This window comes from Malus domestica, chromosome 10 (assembly GCF_042453785.1).
Source record: "Malus domestica chromosome 10, GDT2T_hap1".
Lineage (NCBI taxonomy): Eukaryota > Viridiplantae > Streptophyta > Magnoliopsida > Rosales > Rosaceae > Malus > Malus domestica.
This window is the reverse complement of record NC_091670.1, coordinates 8,236,621-8,261,687: the sequence shown is the minus strand read 5'-3', so window position 1 is coordinate 8,261,687 and position 25,067 is coordinate 8,236,621. Positions and strand designations below refer to the sequence as shown.

Below are 25,067 nucleotides of genomic sequence, written 5' to 3'. Positions count from 1 at the left end.
AACTTCTTCATTTTCTCTCTAGTTCAGTATTAACGAAAGCTCTACACACATCAATGGCAAATTTAGCAAAGAAACAATTTTGCAATCCAAAATTGACCAAACCACTCTCAAATTTAAGCTAAACAATCATTAAATCATCAGAACTATAAAAAAAATTAAACATTACCCACTAAAAATAAATCAAAACATTTTTTGAATCCTCATCAGCTCACCCCCCCCCCCCAGTCATAGCCTTTTTGGGCTTCCCATGACCCAAATCCAGCCAACCCAGATGACGCAAACGACGAGGTAATCGTCGGAGATGTAGCAGTTGACGAGTTCGGCGTTGGAGATGAAGTCGTGCCCGAAGCCTTTGCCGTTAAAATCAAGGTCAAGGAGGTGAATCGAGCAGGACGATGTGATGTGCCGTCACAATCGAGGTTGAGGAGGTGAATCAAGCAAAACGAAGTGAAGTTCTTAGCTAATCCCGTGGTTTTTGGGGGAACTCATGAAGACCGGTTAGCAACGTCTCTAGTGAAAGCGAATCCTAGTTAATCTCATTAACACTAGTCCCGCAAGGAAACAAACACTGCACTAGACTAATATTTAATCCAGTCTAGTCCAATGAGAGCTAAGACGGGCAAACAAACGCCCCCTAAGGGTTTAAATGAAAGATTACATCACAGAGTATTCCTGCTTCAAAAAGAGCGTCTAGGATAAAATGTAGGCTCCTCAAGCCAACCAGAACTAAAATTAGAAAATAAGACCAACTTGACCAATCTCAAATTTTGTGGTGTATTTAGAGATGATCTTACTTTATATGAAACTTTAACAAAAAGCTCCCGGTACTATTCATTTTAACGAAAAATCACATTTTTACACTAAAAAATAAATCCTAATATTATTCACTTTATCCTTTATTTTGTTCTTATCATTAAAACTCAACGTTTTCAGACTATTTTCATTAGTTTCCTTACTTTCTTCGTTTTTGATAAGCAGCCATGTTAATGTATGATTATTTTCGGTAAGTCACATTGATCTAGCATCATTAAAGGCATCTTATTTTAATCTTCTTTCGCCATGATTCCTTTCCTTCCTTTTCAGTTTCAACTTCCAACTCAAATAAAGCTTGAACTACACGTGATCGCTCTTTCCGCCCTTTTTACTCAACCGCAATCCACCGTCCAATCCCGACCGTCGACCCCAACCACCCAAAACCGAACAATTCAACGGCCATCATCGAACAGTTACAGAATCCAAACCACCTCACCCAATCACAACCCCCCCGCACGTGTCCCCCATCCGAGGCTCCCATTCTTCCATCCCAAAAAGCTCCCCAGCATTTCCTTTATTCGCGTGCCAGAAAAGACCAAAAGTCAGGGGCAAAATCGTAATTTTAACGTGCAACCCGCACAGAGAAAGCTGGAGGAGAACGAAAGCAAGCAAGCGTCTCTTCTCTCCGTTTTGGAAGAGAAGCTTCACACGCAGGTCGTGGGCTGCTTGAAAATATTGTTGCACAATTTTTACTGTTACATCGAAAGCTCCTCCAACCTTCAGTACGGTGCCGTTTCGTTCCCGTACCCTTCTGTTCGCTTTATTCGTCAATTTTTCTTTTTCTTTTCCTTTTCCTTTTCGCTTTATTCGTCTGAGTGAGTAAACTTTTGGTCGTCACTCGTCGGTAAATCTTTGCTTCAAGTTTCTTACTCTCTGGAATTTTAAGCTACGTCTTCTTCCTAATGCCTTCTCCTCCTCCTCCTACTCACCCCTCCTCCGGAGAAGGAGCTCCCAATCCCAAGCATTGACTTTTCTTGTCCCAAAGAGGTAATTCAATCGGATTCGGAGGGGCATTTTCTGAGACTGAATTGAAAATACAGCGATTCTGTCACACACACTTTGTTCTGGGTTTTTTTTTTTTTTTTTTAATTTTTTTTTTTAATTTTATGTAAATAACCGTTGGAATTGGGTTTAGTGCCACCGTCACTGTTGCATTGACTTCTTAGTTTTTAATTTTTAATATTATTAAGTTTTTGTATTTCTTTGGTGTTGCAGAGCACAAATCAGAGGAGCAAAAGCTTCACAGTGCAGGCTGAAGCGACAAGTCGTCGGGAAAGCTGTAACGGTTTTCTGAACACGACAAAGCTTTGCAAGGTAAGATCTCATGGTTAATCTCTGGTTGTTAAAGTTTGAAGCTTTTGGGGACCCTCTGTCTCTGAAATGTTGCACGTTTCGGTGGTCCGTTGATGAAATTTATTAGTGGGGATTCGGTTGGTTGCTGTTGAAGCATAGTCGTTGTTGGGAGATGTATGACAGATAATACAGACGACATTGTGTTTCTTTATTATAATGCGGTAGAAATGAAACTTAAAATCGAAGAATGAGCGTGACGAAAGAAATTAAAAAACCCTTCATCTTAGTAAGCTTTAAATTATAATTAACTTTCTTTGTGGCTGTTGTCTTCCGGGGGTGGTTGGATTTGGCCACGAATGGCTTGTGGTTGCAGATTTAGGACGTGATTGGCATTTGGGGGTGTTTTATTTATTTTTAATTCTCTGTTGTTTATGGGTTAAAATTCTTAAACCCATGTTTGAGCTTGTTGTTGCGGATGTGACCCGTAGTTAGTTAGCATTCTTTATGCATCTTTTGCCTTTTCTGAGGTGGTTGGGTTAATGCCCATGCTTTAGCTTCTTTTTGCAGATAATTTGGTAATGACGGGCCTAATTTATGGCAAGTGTAACAACCCTGTGTTTAACATTTAAATCATCTTGCATTATGGGAAATGAGAGTGGCCTGGAGTACTTTAACACCGAGCTTGTTTTTTCCGCTTTCAGAAATTCGATGGGATTTTTCAGTTTGTTAAGCTTTGATTAATTGGTGGTTGGGTTGACAAGAGTATCGGGTGGAAAAGTGAGATAATGGGGGCAATTGGTGGGGAAGAGGTAGTGAAGTGGGAGAAGATGCAAGGAGCAAGTGCTCGCGAAGAGAAGATTCTGGTTTTGGTGAGGTTGAGGCCTCTGAGTGAGAAGGAGGTTGCAGCAAATGAAGTAGCAGATTGGGAATGCATCAACGACACAACCATCTTATACCGAAACACGCTGCGGGAAGGGTCTACATTTCCAACTGCCTATACATTTGGTAAGAATATATTCATCTGTATAGAGTGGGACATCTGTATACAGCGTACTCACTGTAATTCCTCTTAGGTGTTTAAGTCTGAGATTATAATGGAACATCTGCATACCATTAATATCCAGCACTGGCCTTTGCTTGAATTTCTTGGAATGCATAGTTTTGTCATAGTCCATTGATATATGGGACACATCTTATCTATTTTATCTATTTATCTTTGTTCATATTTTTATTGTAGACAAAGTATTTCGGGGTGATTGCTCTACAAGGCAGGTTTATGATGAAGGAGCCCAACAAATTGCTCTTTCAGTTGTCAATGGTATCAACTGTAAGTATATAGATCTGTGTGTTGACATTCTTCTGATACCTTACTTTATGTAATTAGTGAAAAGTTTACACCAAAGTTTTCTTTCTCAGCAAGTATTTTCGCATATGGTCAAACAAGCAGTGGGAAAACGTACACCATGAATGGTATAACAGAGTTTACAGTAGCAGAAATATTTGACTATATACATGCGGTAAGAACAATTACTAACAAGTTCATTGCTTCATTTCAATTTTAATACTTGACTACTGTTTATTTGCAGACGTTAATAATATCAAGATAGTTTCTATTGCAAATGTCACTAACATAAAGTTTTCTATTTCTTTCAGCATGAGGAACGAGCTTTTGTTGTTAAGTTTTCAGCAATTGAGATATACAATGAAGCTGTTAGAGACCTCCTAAGCACAGATAATACTCCACTTAGGCTGCTAGATGATCCTGAGGTGGATGCCATTTAATTACTTTTATTTTCTTGAGATGGTTATTTTCATGTATATATGAGTTTTGCTTTAACACTTCTATATTCTCTTCAGCGGGGAACCATAATAGAGAAAATCACAGAGGAAACTCTGAGGGACTGGAGCCATTTAAAGGAACTCCTTTCTACTTGCGAAGGTAAAGCATTTGAGAAAGTACTGCATTTACCATAAAGTGTTATATCTTAATGGTTTGTGTCTATTACAGCTCAAAGACAGATAGGGGAGACCGCATTAAACGAAAAAAGCTCTAGATCACATCAAATTATTAGATTGGTATGCCCCTCCCCTTGGGTTTTCTTTGATAAGTGTATATTCATTTCAGATGGAGTGCTTTCAACTTCTCTGCTTAACCCAACTTTAACTTGTAGGCAATTGAAAGTTCTGCTCGTGAGTTCCTAGGCAAGGGCAATTCAACCACCCTTGCAGCTAGCGTGGTATATTTTAATTACTTCTAAATTGGATATTTGGTAGAATATGTAAAACTGTATCTGTTAATTTAATTTAATTTTTTCCATTTGCAATATTAAGTAGATATTAAATTCAGAAGTCATGGGTTTGTTGCAGAACTTTGTGGACTTGGCAGGGAGCGAGCGTGCAGCCCAGGCATTATCAGCTGGGATGAGATTAAAAGAAGGCTGCCACATTAATCGCAGTTTACTAACTCTTAGCACTGTTATTCGCAAGCTAAGGTTTGTATAATCCGTCCTTCCTTTATGTCATATACTTTGCCAAGTTCATTTGACATGCAAAGGTGTAGTATATTATTGTTTATTCTTGACACTTTCTTTTTAATTATGTTTATCTACGTCCATGTTTACAAACCTGTTTTGAATCTTTGATTTCAAATCCGATATTTATTTTCAATATAATTTTTTTAAATCACTTTATATCAGCAGAAGTGAAATTTGATTTCTTGGATGGGAACTGCAGTGAAGCGCAAAAACGGCTTAACCTCTTTGAACTACAATTACATGCCTTATCTTTATCTCTGTTGTAAATTGTAAGGTGGCAAATTTTTCTTATTAATACAGGAAATACAATTTTAAGGTGAGTTTTTATAAAAGAATAAATTGAAGAGCTAATGACACTATTCGTTTAGATTTACTATTGTATCCCCAGTGGCCTTGAGTATACATCCCTATTCCTTAAGATATTTTATCTAGTGATGTGATTTGTAAATCTAGTTATATTGTTCCATGCAGTAAAGGAAGGAATGGCCACGTCAATTACAGAGATTCAAAGCTAACACGCATACTGCAGCCTGCCTTGGGTGGTAATGCTAGAACAGCCATCATTTGCACTTTGAGCCCTGCACGAAGCCATGTTGAGCAAACAAGAAACACTCTTTTGTTTGCTTGTTGTGCAAAAGAAGTGACTACAAAAGCACAGGTCAATGTAGTCATGTCAGATAAGGCCCTGGTTAAACATTTACAGAAAGAGCTGGCTAGATTGGAGAGTGAGTTGAGGACACCTGGACCTCCTTCGTCAACTTGTGATTACCCAGCGTTGCTTAGAAAGAAAGATCTTCAGATTGAAAAGGCAAGGGTTCGATTTCTTAGAAGGTTTACAATTAGGGAAGAATACCTATCAACGGGAATTAAATATAAGCACACAGTTATGTTGACATTTCTGAAGACCAGTAACAGATGGCAATTGAAAGAATATCTTTTCAGAAGAGAAGATAGGTCTGGAAGACAGCAGTTTAGATGTATTGAATTTGCTTCTAAGTTTCACAAATACATGTTTCTCCAAGTTTCTTCCCAACATAAAAAATAGTGCACCTCCTTATTCTGAAAAAAAATCATTCTGATCACAGTATGGCTATATCAAATGGCTGGTCTAAAGGAAATCTCCATGTACCTAGCATCTACACGATTTCATTATTAATTGTGTGCTTCTTATAAGATCATAAAATGGGTTGCCTTGACTCATATACTCAGCTTAGGTGTAAGTTTGCTGTAGGCTTTGAATTCATCTACGTCCATATTTGGAATCTGCAACCATGTTTTCATTTAAGCAAGTTTCTAACTGAATGCATTTAAACCAAGACATGACATGTGACCTTTTTCAGATGGACAAGGAAATTAGAGAGCTGAAAAAGCAACGTGATCTTGCTGAATCACGAGTGAAGGATTTACTGCGGATGGTTGGAAAGGATAACGATTCCAGACAAGTACATATTCTTGCTTATGGACTATGGAGATTAATTACATGTTATATATACCATTATTTTTCTAACTCTCACTTATTTCTTCTCTTTCAGCCTTCAGATAACCTTAATCCTAAATGGAATGCCGGGGATGTGTCAGATGATGAAGGCTCAGTATCATCAAGTGTGGCTGATCCTCATTATATGAATGGCGTCAGAAAATTCAGCAATCCTCATTTTGATGACAGAGACGGTGATGAGAGCAGTCCCGAGGAGGTATACGGACAGATTAATGAGAAGTTTAGATCTGATTCATGCCAGAGTCTAGAGTATCCCGCAGGTGGGACTGCAGAAGATACTGATGAATACTGCAAAGAAGTCCGCTGTATTGAGATGGAAGAGTCAAGCACAGACAATAATTCTGGATCCCTTGCTTTATCTACTGTTGAAAGTGAAGTAACATCTGGGGATACAAGTGTAGCAGGTCAAGAAATGATATCAACCCCAGTGAATGCAGATAGAGAAGGGAGTCAGATGCTAAGTGGTTTTACATATGGCACGTTGGAACAGAGACTACGTGATGTACAGATGACCATTGATTCTCTTGGTAATCCTTACCCTGAAAAACAATCTAGAAGCTTAAAGTTAACTAGGAGCTGGAGTTGTAGAGAAAATCTCATTGCCGGCTCATCTTCTCCGGATAAATCAGAGAGAACCCCACCTAATTGGTTTGAGAAAAGCTTTCCTGGGAGACCAGAAGGTTTTAGTGGGAGGAAGGTGCCCCTATTACATTATGATTCCAACGCAAGGTTGTCAAGAAATGATTCTCAATCTTCCCTTGGGAGTGCCGTGGATGAGTTAGGAGGACAGACTGCAGATGAGGATATTACCAGTGTTCGTACTTTTGTCACGGGACTAAAGAAAATGGCCAAAAATCTTGAGAATGACAGACAACTGGTCAACAGTCAGGTAAGAATGTGCCTTAATTTTTAGTTTGTCCACTAAAAAACCCTGTCATTTTTTTGTGTGTGTGTCTTTGCTTGTCATAGTAAATTAGATCATATCCTTGAAGGTGATAAATTCATGAGAATGTGAAATATTATGCATTAGTCTTACTCTTAAGATTCACACTTCTAAGTTTATAATTTTTATATCAACAAGTTGGGGTGACAATGCAACATTTGCATTTTTAAATCCACGCAAGCCACATTACCTATTGAAACGTTTAAACGTCTTTAATTTTGTCGATTCTCTCCAACTTATTTACGAATAGTCTTACTATAATTTTCATTTATCTATTGGAAGGCATTTGAGCAAGTCAGCTTCTCACAAATCTTTTGCTTTGTTTGACATGGATCTGTATGTGCATGCTAGGACCAAGAGACGGGGGAAAAGTTTGAAAAGAAAGTGAAAGATGTAGGAGTAGATCCAATGCTGGAATTATCAGAAACTTCTGATTGGCCACTGGAATTTGAGAGACAGCAGAGGGCCATATTTGAACTTTGGCAAACTTGCCATATATCAGTGGTCCATCGAACCTACTTTTTCTTGCTCTTCAAAGGTGATCCAACAGATTCCATTTACATGGAGGTAGAACTTAGGAGACTATCTTTCCTCGAGGAAACTTTTTCCCGTGGAGATCAAGCTGTTGAAAATGGTCAGGCGCTCACACTCGCTTCAAGGTTCACTCTCGTGTCTGTTTTTCGTTCTTTTTACTCGATGTCGTTCTTATTTTTTGCATAATGTCTTGTTTCTGTGCTAACTTCTATTTCATGCACAAGTTAACTAAAATACTGTTCTGATTTATGGATGCAACATGTGTATTTGGACACAGCATGAAAGCTATTGGTCGTGAGAGAGTAATGCTAAGCAAGCTGATGCAGAAAAGGTTTTCGGCAGAAGAGAGAAAGAGACTCTTCCAGCAGTGGGGTATTGCACTGGATTCAAAGCGCAGGAGGCTGCAGCTGGCCAACTGCTTGTGGAGTAACACAAATAATATGAACCACATTACAGAGAGCGCCGCCATTGTTGCAAAGCTGGTGATGTTCGTAGAGCAGGGGCAGGCCCTCAAGGGAATGTTCGGGCTTAGTTTTACACCCCCAAAAGCACGGCGTAGATCCTTTGGATGGAAAAATAGCATGGCATCCCTTATATAAACATGCTGCTCATATATATTATACCACTATAGATAACCAGTTTCTCAAGTTAGATAGGCCACAGAGCATTGTTTTCGTCACCAAAACTTGAAACAGATTGCCTACGATTATCTATAGGAATTGTATAAATCTGAGTCGGCATGCTCAGCGAAAGCTATGTTGTGTTTTGGTAATATGGTTTCCTGGATTTGTTGCATCTTTAATGAAATGTGGTTTTTTGAATCTTTGTGACTGTTATTGGTCTTGTCCCTCAAGCCAGTGCCCCAGGCCCCAGGGTGTAATGCTTATGCACAAAATGATAACATCTCATTTCCCTTAGCCTTTGGATTAAAAGAGAACCCTAATCGAAATGGATACGTTTGTCTCATACACACCGTGGGGTTTTCGAAAACATGTATTATGCGTAATGTATGGTCATGCTATTTATACTTAACGAATATTAGAACACCAGCAAACTGGAAGGAAAAATCCCTATCCAAATTTGTACGGAAGAACAATTTTAGCCAAGTGTTGTAAAAGCTGTATGGTGTATGCCCACATCCCACATACATTAGTATACCCACATCCTACATGCATTTGGAAAAAGGTGAAAAGGATAGGGATATATTTGTTGTTATGCAATATTGTCAAAAGTAGCCATCATATCATATTTGGATGTTCTCATGGGAATAGCTCTATAAATAGAGTAATATGTGTGTTATCAAAACACACTATGTGTTATCTCCCTCCCTCTCTTTATCTACCATCGTTTGTGTCATAGCTACTAAAGTTATAGTGTGATATTTTGCACCTACTTTGCTCCTGTCTTTAGCAAAAGTTATTTCTCTAACTTTTACTTACTTATAACACGTTATCAGCACGACTCACTAACCATTTCTCATTTCCCTTCGCCGAAAGAAAAAAAAATGTTTCCTGCTAGAATTTTACTGTTCTTCTTCTTCCTTTGCCTCACCTGCTGGATATACCCTCGTGAAGAACTGTTTGCACCATTCCTGCTTCTCGTTCTCAATTTAATAGTTACTTATATATATATGATTTCTTGTTTGGTGTAGTTCCTGATTACTAACTCAGTATTTATTTATGTTAATTTTACTGCGATCAAATATGGTGCGGTATAATCGTCCACTATGCATATTTAAATTTGCTTGCTATTTAATTTTACTGCAATTTTAGGTGGTGCAGTATAATTGTCCACCCTGCATATTTAAATTTGTCTGCTATTTAATTTTACTGCAATTTTAGGTGGTGTGGTATAATCGCCCACCCTGCTTTGCATATTTAAATTTTCCTACAGTTTGAGTGGTGCGAAATAATCACCCATCATATGCTTACTTCAATGAGAATAGTGCGGTACAATCACCTTTATCATCAATCATGTAAATCTCGAGCCTGAAGTTTCGAGTGCTTATTATTTTGGCCTGAATATCAAAATGAAAAATTTGTAAGAACCAGAAGTTCTAACACTATATTCCTCCAGGAATACATATTATTACAAGTTCTTACATATCTCATTTTTCTTTTTTGAAAGAAAAATGGCGAACTTGGCAAAGCTTGATTTTGTTGCCTTGGACATTACTATGAAGAACTACCTTACCTGGGTAGTGGATACCAAGATCCATCTGGAGGCAGGAAATCTTGGAGAAACCATTAGGGAGGAAAGCAGTGCATCCTCTCAAGATCAGGCGAAGACCATGATCTTTATTTGTCGCCACCTTGATGAAGGACTAAAGAGCGAGTACCTAACAATTGAAGATTCATTAGCTCTCTAGAAGGCATTGAGAAACATATACAATCACTAGAAAACAATGATTCTTCCAAAAGCTCGTTATGAGTGAACTCACCTAAGGATCCAGGATTTTATGTCAGTGGCTGAGTAAAATTCTACGATGTTCAGAATTAGCTCCCAGATGAAGCTCTGTGAGGAAACCATCACTGAGGAAGATATGCTGGAAAAGACTTTCAGCACCTTTCATGCCTCCAACGTGCTCCTGCAGCAGCAGTATATGGAGCGAGGCTTCATTAAATACAACCAGTTGATATCTGTGCTCCTAGTAGCTGAACAAAATAATGAACTCTTGATGAAGAATCATCAGTCCTGACTGGATCGGCACCATTCCTAGAAGTGAATGTTGTTTCCTTTGAAGGGAATACCACATCCTCTCGTGGCAATAATTACAAACGATGATGTAGCCACAAGTGAGGCCAATGGAACGAGAAAAGCAAGAACCATGGTGTCCAGTTTCACAAACATGTTCTAAGGCATAATTCAGGCCCAAGCTTTAAGAATGCAAATCGCCACAAAGGCAAAGTGCATATGAACAACGTTCCTAGAAACTTTGAAGGAGCCTGCCATATGTGTGGTGGAAATGGGCACTAGGCGCGTACCTGTCGTACCCTAAAACATCTGGTGGATCTATATCAAGCCTCCTTCAAGGAGCGGGGTGTCGAGATCAATTTCCTCGATCAGGCTAGACCAATGGATATACCTGATCCAGTGCTCAACTTATCAGGGCAGTTGAACACAACCCACCTAAATGCTTCATAATTCATTATGGAAATAGGGAATGAAGTGTACCGGTCCGATTGAATCACTTATGTTTGATGTATTTTTTATTTAAAACTGGCATTTCAATTCAATAAAAGTGGCATTTCAATTTCCTTTTATGAATAAGTTGTTTTTAACTATGATCCCCTTTACTCAGAAATTATGGATAAAAACTGTGGTTATTCTTAAAACATGAGAAATGGCGGAGATATTTGTCTTGCAGACAGCGCAACCACGCATACAATACTTCGTGATCGAAAGTATTTCTTAAGCTTAATGCTTACAAAATTAAGGGTAACAACAATATCAGGCCAATCAGATGTAATTGAAGGCTCAGGGAACAATATTGTCCATACAAAACGCGTTATGCTACTCGATCTACTTGAAATTTGTTAAGTTTCAAAGACATAAGTTTAAATGGATACCACATTGAAATGAAAAATGCAGAAAATGTGGAGTATTTATGCATTACCTCCAATGATACCCATAAATGTATGTTGGAGAAGTTGTATGGTTTGTCGAGTGGATTATATTATACATACATAAAGACAGTTTAATCATATACTGTCATGAACCAGAATTTCATTGATTCAAAAGTTTACATGCTTTGACATGACCGTCTGGGTCATCCAGGATCCACCATGATGCATAGGATCATTACCAACTCTAATGAACATCAAATATTGAGCAGACACATTGCTATCTCAAATGATAACCCTTGCAAGGCTTGTTTTCAATGGAAGTTGGTAATTAGACCATCACAACTAAAGGCTAATGCTGAATCCCCATCATCTTTGCAAAGAATTCAATGGGGGTATTTGTGGGCCTATTCAACCATCTTATGGACCATTTTAATATTTTATGGTTTTGGTTAATGCATTTACCCAATGGTCACATGTTTATCTCTTGTCTACTCGAAATGTAGCTTTTGCGAGACTTTTTGCTCAGATAATTAAGCTGCGAGCACAGTTTCCAGATTACCCCATTGAGTCAATCCTACTTGATAACGTTGGTGAATTTACGTCCCAAACCTTTGATGATTACTGCATGACATTGAGCATTGATGTTGAACACCCTATTCCTCATGTCCGTACTCAAAATAGTTTAGCAGAAGCATTGATCAAACGGCTTTAGTTAATAGTTCACACTCTGCTTATGAAAACAAAATTGCTAGTTTCTGCATGGGGACATGTCATCTTACATGCATGCTGCATCATTGGTTCGATTGAAACCTATAGCCAACCACCAATACTCATCGGTACAACTCATGTTTGGGCATCAGCCAAACATTTCACATTTACGAGTTTTTGGTTGTGCTGTTTATGTGCCTATTACACCACCACAACGCACTAAAATGGGACCTTAGTGCAGACTGGGAATTTATATGGGTTTTGATTCACCATCTATCATTAGATATTTGGAACCCTTGACATGTGATATATTTATAACTCGTTTTGTGGATTGTCATTTTGATGAGATAGTCTTCCATTCATTAGGGGGAGAAAAAACCATTCCAGAAGAACGGCAACAGCCGACATGGGCTGTTCCCACCTTATCTCATTTTGATTCACGAAGCACTCAATGTGAAAATGAAGTGAAAATGATTGTTCACGTTCAAAGTATTGCTAATCAAATGCCAAATGCATTTAATGATGCTTCAAAAGTGATAAAGTCACATATACCAACTGCAAATGCACCTGTAAGAATGGATGTCCCTGTTAGACAAAATAAAGTGACAGCAAATGAATCATCTGGTGCACGTCTAAAGCGTGGTAGACCCCCAGGTTCAAGAGATTCAGCCCCTCGAAAGAGAAAGACGAGGGCACAACTGAATCCAAATGAAATAATTCAAGAAAAGAAAATGAATGATAAATCCCCAATTCATGATTCTGAAAAGGAAAATGTCCTTGATGAGACATATGTCCTTAAAGAGACAGAAGTGCATGAAAGCAAAGAAATCTCTATAAATTATGCATGTACTAACAAATTGTGGGATCGAAATGAAATAATCATCGACGACATGTTCGCATTCTTAGTAGCCAATGAAATCATATTAAGCGATGATATTGAGCCCCACTCTGTTGATGAATGCAAACAGAGATAAGATTGGCCTAAATGGAAAGATGCAATCCAAGCAAAATTAAATTCCTTGGAAAGACGAAATATTTTTGGACCGATAGTCCAAACCCTGCCTGATGTAAATCCTGTGGGTTACAAATGGGTATTCACAAGAAAGCGCAATTAGATAAATGAGATTGCAAGATATAAAGCACGACTCGTTGCACAAGGTTTTCCACAAAGACCTGAAATTGATTATGAGAAAACATACTCTCCTATAATGGACGCAATTATGTTCCGTTACTTAAAAAGTTTAGTGGTTTCAGAAAAACTTGACATGCGACTTATGAATGTCATCATCGCGTATCTATATGGAGAATTAGATGCTGACATATATATGAAAGTCCTAGAAGGACTTAAGTTGCCTGAAACAACTAACAAACCATGAGGTATGCTCTAAATCAAATTAATGCGATCATTATACGGGCTAAAACAATCTGGATGAATGTGGTATAATCGTCTCAGTGAGTATTTGATCAAAGAAGGATATATTAACAATGTCATTTGCCCTTGTGTGTTCATTAAGAAATCCAATTTTGGATTTGCTATAGTGGCAGTATATGTCGATGATATGAACCTAGTTGGAACTCCTGAAGAGCTCAATAAAACTGCTGAATATCTGAAAAGCGAATTTGAAATGAAAGACTTGGGAAAACAAAATATTGTCTTGGCCTGCAGATCGAGCATATGCTAGTGGAATTTTGGTTCACCAATCAGCTTATATTGAAAAAATCCTGAAGCGATTTGGAATAGACAAGGCTTATCCACTTAGCACACCAATATTCGTTCGTTCGTTGGACATTAAGAAAGATCCATTTCGTCCAAAAGAAGATGATGAAATGGTCATTGGTCCAGAAGTACCATATTTGAGTGCAATACATGCTTTATTATATTTAGCACAGTGTACTCGACCAGATATAGCTTTTTTAGTTAACCTATTAGCAAGGAATATCTCTACTCAAACAATTCGTCATTGGAAAGGAATCAAAGATGTTTTGCGATACCTTCGTGGGACAACATACATGGGTCTTTTCTACTCAAAGAAATCCATAAATGACCAGATCCTTGCTGGATATGCAGATGTTGGTTTCCTCTCTGATCCGCATAAAGCCTGCTCACAAACTGGATATGTGTTCACTAATGGAGATACAACAATCTCATGGCGCTCAATAAAGCAAACACTAGTTGCTACATCTTCCAATCACTTGGAAATACTTGCTTTACATGAAGTAAGTCGTGAATGTTCTTGGTTAAGATCAATGATCCATCATATCCGGAATTCATGTGGTCTAACTTTAAAGATAGACACTCCAACCGTTATCCATGAAGATAATGCAGCCTGTGTTGCCCAAATGAAGGAAGGATTCATCAAGGGCAATAAGACTAAACACATATCTCCAAAGTTTTTCAGTGCACATGAGCTTCAGAAGGCTAAAGTTATTGAAGTCAGACAAATCTGTTCCAATGAAAATCTGGCAGACTTGTTCACCAAATCTTTACCAAAGTGCACATTTCAGAAATTAGTGCAGGGAATCAGATTACGTCGGCTTACCAATCAACTAAATTTGAAGAATGCTGAATTAAGGGGAGATATAATTGAGGGGGAGCATCTATGATACATGCATGTTATACTCTTTTTCCTTCGATTAGGATTTTTTCCATTGAGTTTTTCCTATCAAGGTTTTAACGAGGCAACATAAGCTTACATAACATTATATCAACAATCAAGGTAAAGTTGTACTCTTTTTCCTTCGTTATGGTTTTTTTTCCCACTGGATTTTTCCAAGCAAGGTTTTAACGAGGCAACTGATGTTAATATGTGGGCATCCAATGGGGAGTGTTGTAAAAGTTGTATAGTGTATGCCCACATCCCACATGCATTTGGAAAAAGGTGAAAAGGATAGTGATAAATTTGTTGTTATGTATTATTGTCAAAACTAGCCATCATATCATTTTTAAATGTTCTCATGGGAGTAGCTCTATAAATAGAGTGATTCGTGTGTTATCAAAACACACTGCGAAATAAAGAATCAAATAAACAATATCATGTTGTAAACATTGATGGCTGGCCACTAAATAATGTGATGGATGACTGTACCAATCATTTTAGAGCAAAGACGACAAATGGGAATCTTATTAGTGGGAGTGAGTTGTACAGGAACTTTCAGTGCTCTTACTCCCTATATAAATACAAGACACCCTATGCACAAAACGTGACCATCATAGAGAGACATAAACCACAAGGCTCACAGGAGAGAGAGAGAAAGAGGAAAGAAGAGGAAGAAAGAAAAAAAAGGAAGAATAAAGGGGAGAATAGAGAGAGTTATATTTGTACTCCTATTATTCCAAATTATAAATGAAAGCACCGTTGCTGCCTCGAGGATGTACTCCAGACACACTGACTGTAGAGGAACCTTATAAATTTTGTGTCTTGTTTTATTTTTCCACTGCACACATTGTCGATTTTACAACATATCAATATATCTCCTTCCCTTTCTTTATCTATCATCCTTTGCTCCTGTATTTAGCAAAGGTTATTTCTCTAACTTTTACCTATTTATAACACCCTGGTATTTCTTTGGTAATTATCCTCTACATGGCACCTTGAGTTAAATCAGGTGGTGTTCCACACCACTCAAACACAGGTATCAAATCAGATCATATATCAAATTAAATCATGTATGCTTCAATTTTGGATAAAAGAAACTCCGATTACACAAACAAGAAAAAAAACACTTGCATCAGAACAAGAATAACCTTTTTCAACCTCCAGCAACGCTGGAAAACCACTAATGTAGGACAAGCAAACAAGATTAGGAATTATGTTAGAACCAAATTTTCGCATCGTCGAGTTGTGCAAGAACAACCACCTAAAAGCAAGAACAAACAACTGTATGCATCAGATACCATTAGAACTCCGAAGTTAAGCGAGTTTAGGCGAGAGTAGTACTAGGATAGGTGACCTCCTGAGAAGTCCTCGTGTTGCATCCTCCACCTCTCGCAAGTGGCCCTTTACCACATTGGTGAAAAGGTGTTGTGTCCCTATATGACAACAATTTTTTTTAAAAGCCATTAAGTGTTTTTTTTTTCTTCAAAACATAGTAATTAGTGCTCATTTAATGAAATTTTCAAACATAAAATATACCTCCATGTTTTACAAAATTACAATCTTTGCCCCTATATTATTGTCTTTGATTATATCACATTAAATACCACATTCTTTTAGTCATTTAATATATTCAAAGCACATTACATAAAAGTTTATCAAACACTCAAACATTGCTTTTTATTATTAAAAGCACTTTTACAAAAAAAGTTTACCAAACAATCAACAACTTTATTTTACAGTTGTTTATTCTCACATTATAGCATAAATAATTTATTTTTAGAAAAGCACAACAATACCAAACTAGCCCGTACCAAGGTATGGTTTTATTGTTAATTTGGGTTCACAAAACCCATAATTTTAACCCAATTGCATTCCCAGAAACTTTAATTGTTGTAGACTTATAGTACGTTGAAAGTTCAAACTTCGAACAAGGGATTGAGGAAGGAAGCGAAGAACTAGAACAAGGGTGGATGATTGAGGAGGTAGGAAGGCTTTCCGTCATGGTTCACTTGTGTTATAGAAAAGTCAATTTGCTTGTTTTTTCTTTGATTGGAAGTGTGGACAAGTCCGAACCCAGATCTTTGCCGGATCTACAAAAACTGAGTCTAACGATCAAATAATCCAGGGTGTTGAAATTTGATTCAACATCTACAAATAGGGGGTCCGCTAAAAGTTATAATAATTGTAACTGTTTGATCAAATTTCAACGGCTTGGATCATTTGATCCTTAGGCTCAGTATTTGTAGATTCGAAGAAGATCTGGGTTCGACAAGTTCATGCTAGAAGTATGGCCTTACCCAATAGAAGCCTGACGCGTAACAAAATCAATTTAAAAAAATTCGGTTCAATTTGGTTCGATTGATACGATTCAAATTATGATGGTGCTATTTAAATATCTATTTTTAACTCTCAAACACCCCTCTCAATTTTCGACGGTCTAGTCAAATGAGTTGAAGAAAATCAATTGACAAAAATTAATAAAAGTATGTAAGAGATAAAAAGATGTGTGTGAATAGTAATATCCTTCAAAGTATTCAAAACTGGTCCCGAATCGTATAATTAGAGAATAGGTTTGGTTTCATATCGAAAAACCAAGAAAACCAAATCGACCGGTTCGAATCCGGATGAGTTTTCGGTTCCTGGTACAATATGCCCAGCCCAATTACGTTAAGATCGTTCAGCCCAGAAAGGAAACGACTTCGTTTTGCCAGCCATTTCGTCGTCAAATTTCATCTGACGAAAGGCTGAAACAACGAAAGAGTGCTGGGAGAGAGAGAGAGAGAGAGAGAGAGAGAGAGATGAGCGGAGTGTCAACAGCAGCGTACGTAGCTCGTCGAGCAGCTCAGAAGGAGAAGGTTCGGATCCTCTACAGGCGAGCCCTCAGAGACACTCTCAACTGGGCCGTTCACCGCCACCTCTTCTACCCAGATGTACTCGCGCTCTCCGCCCCCCTTTCCAATCTTCATTATTCAATCACAACCATCCATCAGCCGTTGCATTGCATTCGATTTCAATCGCTGTCTGATTATTTTTTTTTTTTCAGGCTGATGCCCTCCGCGAGAGGTTCGAAACCAACAAGCATGTGGTTGGTCTCTTCCCTTTTATTCAATTTCCCCAAATTTTGTTGTTATTGTTGTTATTATTATTATTTTTTCCATTTGGATTCGATTACTTTTGAATTTTTTTCATTCAGTTTAAAATTTTGATTATTTAGCTTGGCTGCATTTTCTGTTATTGGATAAATGTACCCTTTTGATTGTTTTGCTAATGAATTAAGGTACCCTTTTGATTGGTATGGATTTACAGGAAGATCCTGACACCATTGATAGACTCATAGCGAATGCCGAAGCCACTTACAATAAGTGGCGCCATCCCGATCCTTACATTGGTACAATCCCTTTCGTAAAATGCCAAGTTTACTTGCATAAATTCATTGCTTTTGCCCCCAGTTAGAAAAACAAGGGAACAGCTTTCATAAATTTCCGGGCATATGTCTTTAGGTTCTGTGTTTCTTGTTTGATATTCTGGACCTCACTTTTCCTGTAAGCTCTGACGTCTTTTAAGCTTTCATATGGGTAGTAGTTTAGTGAGAGAGGATTTTGGAACTGGCTTGTATGATACCATTTTAGATTTGATGGCAGCTCACCTCTAATTTTCGTAGTGTGTTTAAGCTACCTTATGCTCGAGAAATTGTTTTGGATGAGCAACAAAATCATCATTGCTTAGAAAGTTATATGTGTCTCTGTGGTAGTCTATGTCTGTCTCTGTTGTAGTCTATGTCTGTCTCTGATTAGCTTGGTGCTCATATTATTATTTTTTTTTTTGGGTATCAATATTATGGCACCCTATTAACCTATCCCTACAACCATTTCTTTGTTCTCGTTTGTACATAGATAAAAACTTGAATTGAGAGTTTGGTTTTGTAGCTTCTAATAGGTTTGGTCTATCTTTATTTTACTTAATCAATCCCTGTGTTTTCCATATTATGTTTTTACTAATGGTTTTATATGGTCTCATCTTCTCCCCTCTCCATCTTGCCTGTGCAGTTCCTTGGGCCCCCGGTGGTTCTAAGTTTCACCGAAATCCTACTCCACCTGCTGGGGTAATTTTATCATAACACATTCTTCAGTTTTTCATTGTGCTTCTGTGTATTGCTTGTTCACATCTATTTTTAGGACTTCTACATTTTTTCAATCATTTTCATGCTTTTGATTCACTTTTGCGTTGTGTTTTATGTTTACTTTGTCCCTAGTTACTAGTCATGCATTTGTTATCTAACCAGAGGGCACAAGTGGAATTGGACAAGTATTCTCATAGTTGGTTGCTGTTCTTCTTTTTGGAAGAAAATTAATATGTTACAGTTGTATAATTGCTGACATAATTATCATTTCTAGATGAGTACTCAAAACTAAGAGTTTCTTTTTATCTTGCTTAACATCTTTACTTCTATTTTTTACGTTCTACCATCATCTTTTATTTAATTCACGGAGATAGAGTATTGTTATTGCCCAGTAATCATAATGGATCCTTGAGAGTTTTCTTAGTTACCTACTAATTGGTTTTATTCCATTCAGGAAAATAGAATACTGTTATCGGTCAAGTTTAAAAGGATGCTTTAGAACACTAATTTGTTTTCTTACTTACGATTTTTTTTTTTGTTTAATATTACTATTGTCAGTTTCCAAAAAAAGGGTGTCTTCCTATTGCAAGTAGAAAGTTCTTTACTTTTTCCAAATATTTCTTGGCTTTGCATTGGTCCTGTTTATCGTGCTATTCCCTCCTGGAACAATGCGGTCACCTAGAACTTGTTTAACCCTGGTGGTATTTGTTGTTTAATGCAGATTGAGATAGTATACGACTATGGAAAAGAGGATAACGACTAAAAATTCAAATGTTTTTCTTCGCAATAAATAAAGTTGAGCAATTTAATTATATACTTGATAAGTGTTTCTTTAACACTTTTCAGTTTGGATGCTCAGTTGATTGGCTTTCTTGAGTTTTCACCCCTTCCGAGACTGAGAATCACACTTTCCCTTCTTTCTAATTTTTACATGACGAGTGCCACAGTTTGTCAACTCACCATTTCTTAACACATTGGTGACATCTTCACTAGACTGACATTTTCTTCTTTCCTACTTCCAATAAATAAATAGCTAAAGTTACTTGTGTAGTAAGAGCATAACTTGTAGCCTTACTGTAATTTTATGATTTTAACAGGAAATCACAAATATAGTGCTACCATAACGGTCTTGTTCTTCTACGATCCACAAATTCAAAATCTTATTTTCCCTCCTCTTTTAGTTCAATATGAATGAGTCTTCGGATCGATTTCATACAGCTAAATTGGTGACATTGTTGATTGTGAGGGCATTATAGTCATAAAGAAAATATAGTTTTTTTTTTTTTTTGTTTCTTGTTACTAATTTCGTATCAACTCCTTAATCTTGAAAATTTGAAGGAAACAAATTGGTAAACAGAAAGTGAAGAGAGAGTGAATGACTGGAGGGAAAATGATATGAACCCAAGTAGAGTTTAAGCAATAGAAACAAAGAGAAGGAATAACTGGAGGGAAAATGGTGGAAGGTAGAAGGCCCTAAAATATAATTTTCATATAATTCGCAGAAATCCAAAAATTGCAAAAGAGAGAAAATCAAGACTTTCAAAAATTCCACTAACTTGCGTGTGTGCATGAAAGCCCATAGGTACAAGTCCGAGGCAGAAGTTTTCCTGTGACGTTTTGATGGCGCTAGCTTTGAGAATTAGAAAACTGATAGAGAAAGGAAACAGAGGGAGATGGAGACAAAAGCAAAGGACTAGAGGAGGAAGGAGGGAGAGAGACTAGGAAGGAAGTTTAACACACATCAAGCATTCCCCCGTCACGCAATGCTTTTCTTCTTCTTTCTAATAAATAAATAAATAATAAGTATTTTTATGTTGATGATGTCTGGTATTTTTAACGATGCAGATCAAGATGGAGAGTGAATATGAAGAAGAAGATAATAATCGAGGCCAGCATCATTGACGTGTTGCTTAAGTAAATGATGGATTTAAGCTTTGAATAGTTTTAAATGCTTAGTTTCTCCTTTCAAGGTGAGTTTGGTGTTTTAGTACAACGCGGCTTATGCTGCAGGATCAGGATTGGATTAAGCGTGACGCTTGATATGAACAACTTTCTCCTGTTCATGTAATTTGCATTTCCTTGGCTGAGTTATTGCTGGCGGGCAAATATGCGACACTAGACCTGCAGTTGGAGTAATGTAGTGTGGGTGCATGAGTGCATCCATGCGTTCGCTCGCACACACATACTCACGTACATTTGTTTGATAGGGCGTCATTGGGTATGTGTTTCTTCTATCTAACGAGTCAGTCTCGTCATTGTTAAGTTCATCGACGGGCACTAACTAGTTTTCCGGTCTTCGTCCACCGACGAAAAAAGGGCCACGAGATTAAGGAGACTCGAGTTCCACTATGACTAACAAGTATCATTACAATGTCCACTTTTGAATTGAATTGAAGAATTTGAAGGGTGATTAGGACATGGTATGATAATTAAAATTGAAATTACCTTTCAAGCCATGATGACCTGCAAGCAAATGAGGGCCTTTGGAATTGGAAACGAACCAAAAAGGTAAAACACTACCTCAAGACTTGAAGATGTGACGTGTCCATTTCAAAGTGCTCTCACTGTGGAAAACGCAATTTAATACCTAGTGTCCTAATACCAAAAGTCTCTTGTCATTTAATTGTGAATATTGGCCCATAATCCTCTATCTTCATTTTCTTTCTTTTGAATATTCATGACTGATGTAAGCATGGCAATAATAAGCGGTGGATTATTCTAGTAAATAAAGTACTTGTTTTTTTTAAGTTTTTAAGTTTCGGGTTTAAATTCTCCCATATTACTGTAGTTTAAATAACTAGTATAAATTATTCCATCATTTTTCAAAAAATAAAAGTGGTGCTATCCGCACTCTTCTTTCAAGTTTTGAACATCATATCAAATGAATTGAAGATGATCAGACAGAAATTAGCAGGATGTGTGAAAGATAAAATAAGGCTCATGAATCACCATTTAAAAATAAATGATAATGGTCAACAAAACAAAACCAAGTGGCAAGAGGGCATTTTACTCATAAATTGGGTGTTAGGTAATAAAGCACGGCTAATTACCACAATCTCTGTCATGTTTATTTAAATTTGAATTAAGTGATGACCCAACTAACTTACAACATAAAATTTCCCCCATTTATCTGGCGTGATCCATTAAACCATAACCCTTTTTAGTTTCTCAGCGCCAGAACCATTTCTTTTGTTTCTTCTCTGTTTTTCTTCTTCTCTCCTCGAACTCCGGCGGGCCGAAGATGGAGGAAGAAGGCATAAGAGCCTTGGGGTTGAAGGTAAGTAGAGATGCCAAAACCCTATGTGCAACATTGTTTCCTGTGTTGACGTCTCTGCTCATGGTAGTTCTGTTCCTGTGGACCATTACGTCGGAATCTGGGCCTGCAGACAGGCCGGGGATAAAAAGGGAGGCGAACAACTGGGCATTCTGCGTCGGACTTCTGACGATAGTTCTCGGTTTCCTGTTTTTGGTTGCTGGTCTTCCTTTACTGGTAGACTTGGTCATAAAATTCTCAGAACAATTGCAGAGGAAGCAGGAGGAGACCAGGAAACCTCAAAATCAAGGTAATATAACCAACGCCGAAAGTAGGAATTTAAAACGAAGAAACAGGTGTTAACTTCAGGGGTGCGAGAAAATTACACGCAACGGTTTCATACACCCATTCCATCTCTATCATCACATCACATGATCTGAGTGAGATTAGAGGAGGGGCGGGGGTGTACGAAACCAGGATAGTTAAGTCTTTCTCCAGGTAGATACATAAACATATGATATAATCCAAACACACATGAAAAGCTAAAGAGTTCATTAGTACATTCAATGGCTTCTAAACTTATGAAATTCATTCATCTGAACTTTTTACCTTCGACAACTATTATCTCACTCGATTTCTGATGATGCAGCAGGGAAGCTGAAGACGATATGTATCGTCAGCCGCATAGTCGTGAGTATCATCGCAATGGTCATGCTAGCATGGGCAATTAACACTGGACTTAGGCTTGCAACTGAACCTAGAAGAGAAGACAAATATTTTCCTCTAGCATCCCCAGTTGGTGTAGTGACTATTATGTTTGGCTTCACTTACTCTATCATCGGACTCTGCATAATTGCAGAGCTAGCGCTCGAGTTGACAAAGCAGTTCCAAACGACAGAGAAAAATGAAATTGTTAATCATCAAGTATGCATAATAAACGTCACATGTTTTGTTTGACACTGCTATAATACACCATACAATGTGTAAATACTAAATACAATGCTCTTTTCGATTAGAAAGTAGATTAAGCTCATTTTGCACTAATTATATTTTCTGATTTAAGCTGCGAGTATAGCTCCAGGGCATCAGCTACAAAGATGGAAAGGTTTTTGGTATCAGATGCTCTATCAATCATGTCCTATCATTTAATTCCCTACCAACTTATGAACCATCCGACAATCTGCAATTGGTAATTGGAAAATCTAAGTTGCCTATAAGGTTTGCCCTCCATGCCTAGCAAGAGTCAAAATGATTTGGGGGATAGGCAAGAAGTCACTAGCTTTCAATCAAAATTAGCATTATACATCAATTAACAACATTTATCTAGCTAATTGACTCGACGATCAGGAACAATACTGAGGCAACTAAGTTCTACCAAAACCATTATTATCCATGTAGAACCACACCGACGTTTGGAATAATACCATAGGCAAGCATCTAGTGTCACAAATTGAACAGCAATGTGTTTTCAAACGGCTCACAAATTGAATATCATAACTCATGATGCCTATTCCTATGCATAAAGCATTTTCAAAATAGTTGGTGTCCATCTTATCAAAAGCACAAACCATCCTTATATGCTACACTCACATTTCACCAACCAGTCCAAACTCTAATTTACGTACCTAGTTCACAATTTCCGCCTAGTATTGCCGTTATCTCTTTTTGTCAGTTCCGCTCCAACAAAATTGCTTCAATATATTTCTGAAAATCTTCTAAGTTACTCAAGCAATTAACTGAAACATGGACTTAGAAGATGATATACTGAAAATACATGCAAACAGAACCCGAAGCTAGAACCCCTAAACCCGAATCCCATGCTAAATGCTCCTGAGAAATGGAAGTACTTCACAGTATGCAGATCAAATCCCTACTGCACCAGCAATCACTATTTTCATTCTTAACCCCAATAAGAATGAATAGCACAGTTAAACACCAAAAGTCCCGACATTTCCATTCTCAGTAGCTCGAGCGACATCCTAATCCAATCTAGAGGGGGATTCGAACTTGGGTGCAGTCGGGGAGCAACTGTAAGTAGCTTTCAATCAAAGTTTCAAATCTTATCATGCATTTTGTGGTTTTAGACGTCAAAATTACACCACCAAGAGACCCATCAAACAAACAATTAACAATTGAAACATATATATCCGAAATATGAATTGACATTAAAAAAAAAAAATTGTACACTACACTTAAAACCCTAAAAAATTAGGGAGTTCGACGTTAAATATAAGGAGCTAAAATCCTAAGAAACAAGAGAGTGAAAATTTGAAAAAATCAGATGAGCTTGAAAGGGAGAGGCCAAGGGGTGGACCTGGGCACCTCAACCTTGTCCTTGATGCGCTCGATCATCTTCTCCTTCTTCGGCCGAGCGTTTCCGAACGACCCTTTGAATCGCTTCCCTTTCTTCGTCTTCTTGTCTCCTCGCCCGCACAGCATCGGCGCCCCGAGCACATTCTCTTTTGCAATTGCTGCAGCTACCGCCGCGCAGGAGGATGAGGTTGTGAAGAGGGCGCGCTGCTCCGCCATCAACACCCGCCTCGCCGCTGCGCCGCACCACTGCACCATCATCGCCATTTCTTCCACTTTATTCACCACTAACAGCAGCTGTTATCAAGTATTTTAGTTTTAGAGTGGGCTTGCGCTGTTGGGTTGTATTGTAGGCCCGGATTGAATAAAAGCCCAAGTCCATTATGTTTCTAATTATATTACGTAATTGAAAAATGGGCGTTGCAAATTACATCAGAGAATTATCTCCTTTTTTTTTCTCTCTCTTTTTCAAATTTAAAAAACATAACAAAAATTTCATGTCAGATTCTATAAACAACATATAAACTTAATTTAGAGTCAAAAGTCATATTTGATTCCAAATGTAACACAATCGTTCTTCAATGTACCGATAAAATTGAAGTTATATATGACTTTGGAGTCAAGTGCAAAGTCATATTTAACTTATTTAGAGTTAGAAATAATATCCTTATTGAATTACACAAATAATAATAATAATTTTAAAAATTAACGATCAACTTCATGTTTTTGCTGCCATCATTCAATAGTATACAATAAAATGCTTGCTTAACGGCTATTTTATTTCAAATAGTTGCTGCCATTTTTTCTTCCAAAGAGTTGCACGTAACATTTGATCCAATTAGCTTCATCACAATAGGAAACACCCTCATAGTCGAGCTAGGAAACCAAAAACTTTACT

At 37.7% G+C, this 25,067-nt stretch overlaps 4 protein-coding genes and 1 long non-coding RNA gene across 12 annotated transcripts; 4 read left to right on the top strand and 1 right to left on the bottom strand.

Moving 5' to 3' along the window:
- Nucleotides 1–1,293: 1,293 nt before the first annotated feature.
- Nucleotides 1,294–8,436, top strand: LOC103445161 (kinesin-like protein KIN-7E). Of its 8 annotated transcripts, none has more exons than XM_070805875.1 (16): nucleotides 1,294–1,467; nucleotides 2,029–2,127; nucleotides 2,674–2,703; nucleotides 2,808–3,111; nucleotides 3,344–3,433; nucleotides 3,523–3,623; nucleotides 3,760–3,873; nucleotides 3,964–4,045; nucleotides 4,115–4,182; nucleotides 4,278–4,343; nucleotides 4,474–4,598; nucleotides 5,112–5,448; nucleotides 5,981–6,082; nucleotides 6,173–7,027; nucleotides 7,433–7,740; nucleotides 7,893–8,436. In XM_070805875.1, the coding sequence occupies exons 4-16, from the start codon at nucleotides 2,892–2,894 to the stop codon at nucleotides 8,212–8,214; spliced, it is 2,790 nt and encodes a 929-aa protein (XP_070661976.1). In that variant the 5' UTR covers nucleotides 1,294–1,467; nucleotides 2,029–2,127; nucleotides 2,674–2,703; nucleotides 2,808–2,891; the 3' UTR covers nucleotides 8,215–8,436. The 8 variants fall into 8 exon arrangements, with proteins under 8 accessions (XP_070661976.1, XP_070661973.1, XP_070661970.1 ...); XM_070805869.1 differs by having other exon boundaries at nucleotides 1,424–1,800; XM_070805874.1 differs by having other exon boundaries at nucleotides 1,425–1,535.
- A 1,310-nt stretch (nucleotides 8,437–9,746) lies between these two features.
- Nucleotides 9,747–10,313, top strand: LOC139188538 (uncharacterized). Its single transcript, XM_070806128.1, has 2 exons — nucleotides 9,747–9,949; nucleotides 10,109–10,313. The coding sequence occupies exons 1-2, from the start codon at nucleotides 9,747–9,749 to the stop codon at nucleotides 10,311–10,313; spliced, it is 408 nt and encodes a 135-aa protein (XP_070662229.1).
- A 6,853-nt stretch (nucleotides 10,314–17,166) lies between these two features.
- On the top strand, nucleotides 17,167–20,674 carry LOC103412088 (NADH dehydrogenase [ubiquinone] 1 beta subcomplex subunit 9-like). Its single transcript, XM_029109543.2, has 6 exons — nucleotides 17,167–17,416; nucleotides 17,530–17,571; nucleotides 17,793–17,874; nucleotides 18,533–18,588; nucleotides 19,328–19,402; nucleotides 20,452–20,674. Exons 1-5 carry the CDS (start codon nucleotides 17,285–17,287, stop codon nucleotides 19,367–19,369), a joined length of 354 nt encoding a protein of 117 aa, XP_028965376.1. The 5' UTR covers nucleotides 17,167–17,284; the 3' UTR covers nucleotides 19,370–19,402; nucleotides 20,452–20,674.
- Nucleotides 20,675–20,880: 206 nt separating this feature from the next.
- On the top strand, nucleotides 20,881–22,892 carry LOC103412090 (uncharacterized). The gene is made up of 2 exons (XR_011571872.1): nucleotides 20,881–22,169; nucleotides 22,509–22,892. It is a non-coding gene; the product is annotated as an uncharacterized lncRNA (long non-coding RNA).
- Nucleotides 22,893–24,003: 1,111 nt separating this feature from the next.
- On the bottom strand, nucleotides 24,004–24,464 carry LOC103412091 (small ribosomal subunit protein bTHXm-like). The gene has a single exon (XM_008350689.4). It carries the CDS (start codon nucleotides 24,434–24,436, stop codon nucleotides 24,137–24,139), a length of 300 nt encoding a protein of 99 aa, XP_008348911.1. The 5' UTR covers nucleotides 24,437–24,464; the 3' UTR covers nucleotides 24,004–24,136.
- Between the last annotated feature and the right edge of the window lie 603 nt (nucleotides 24,465–25,067).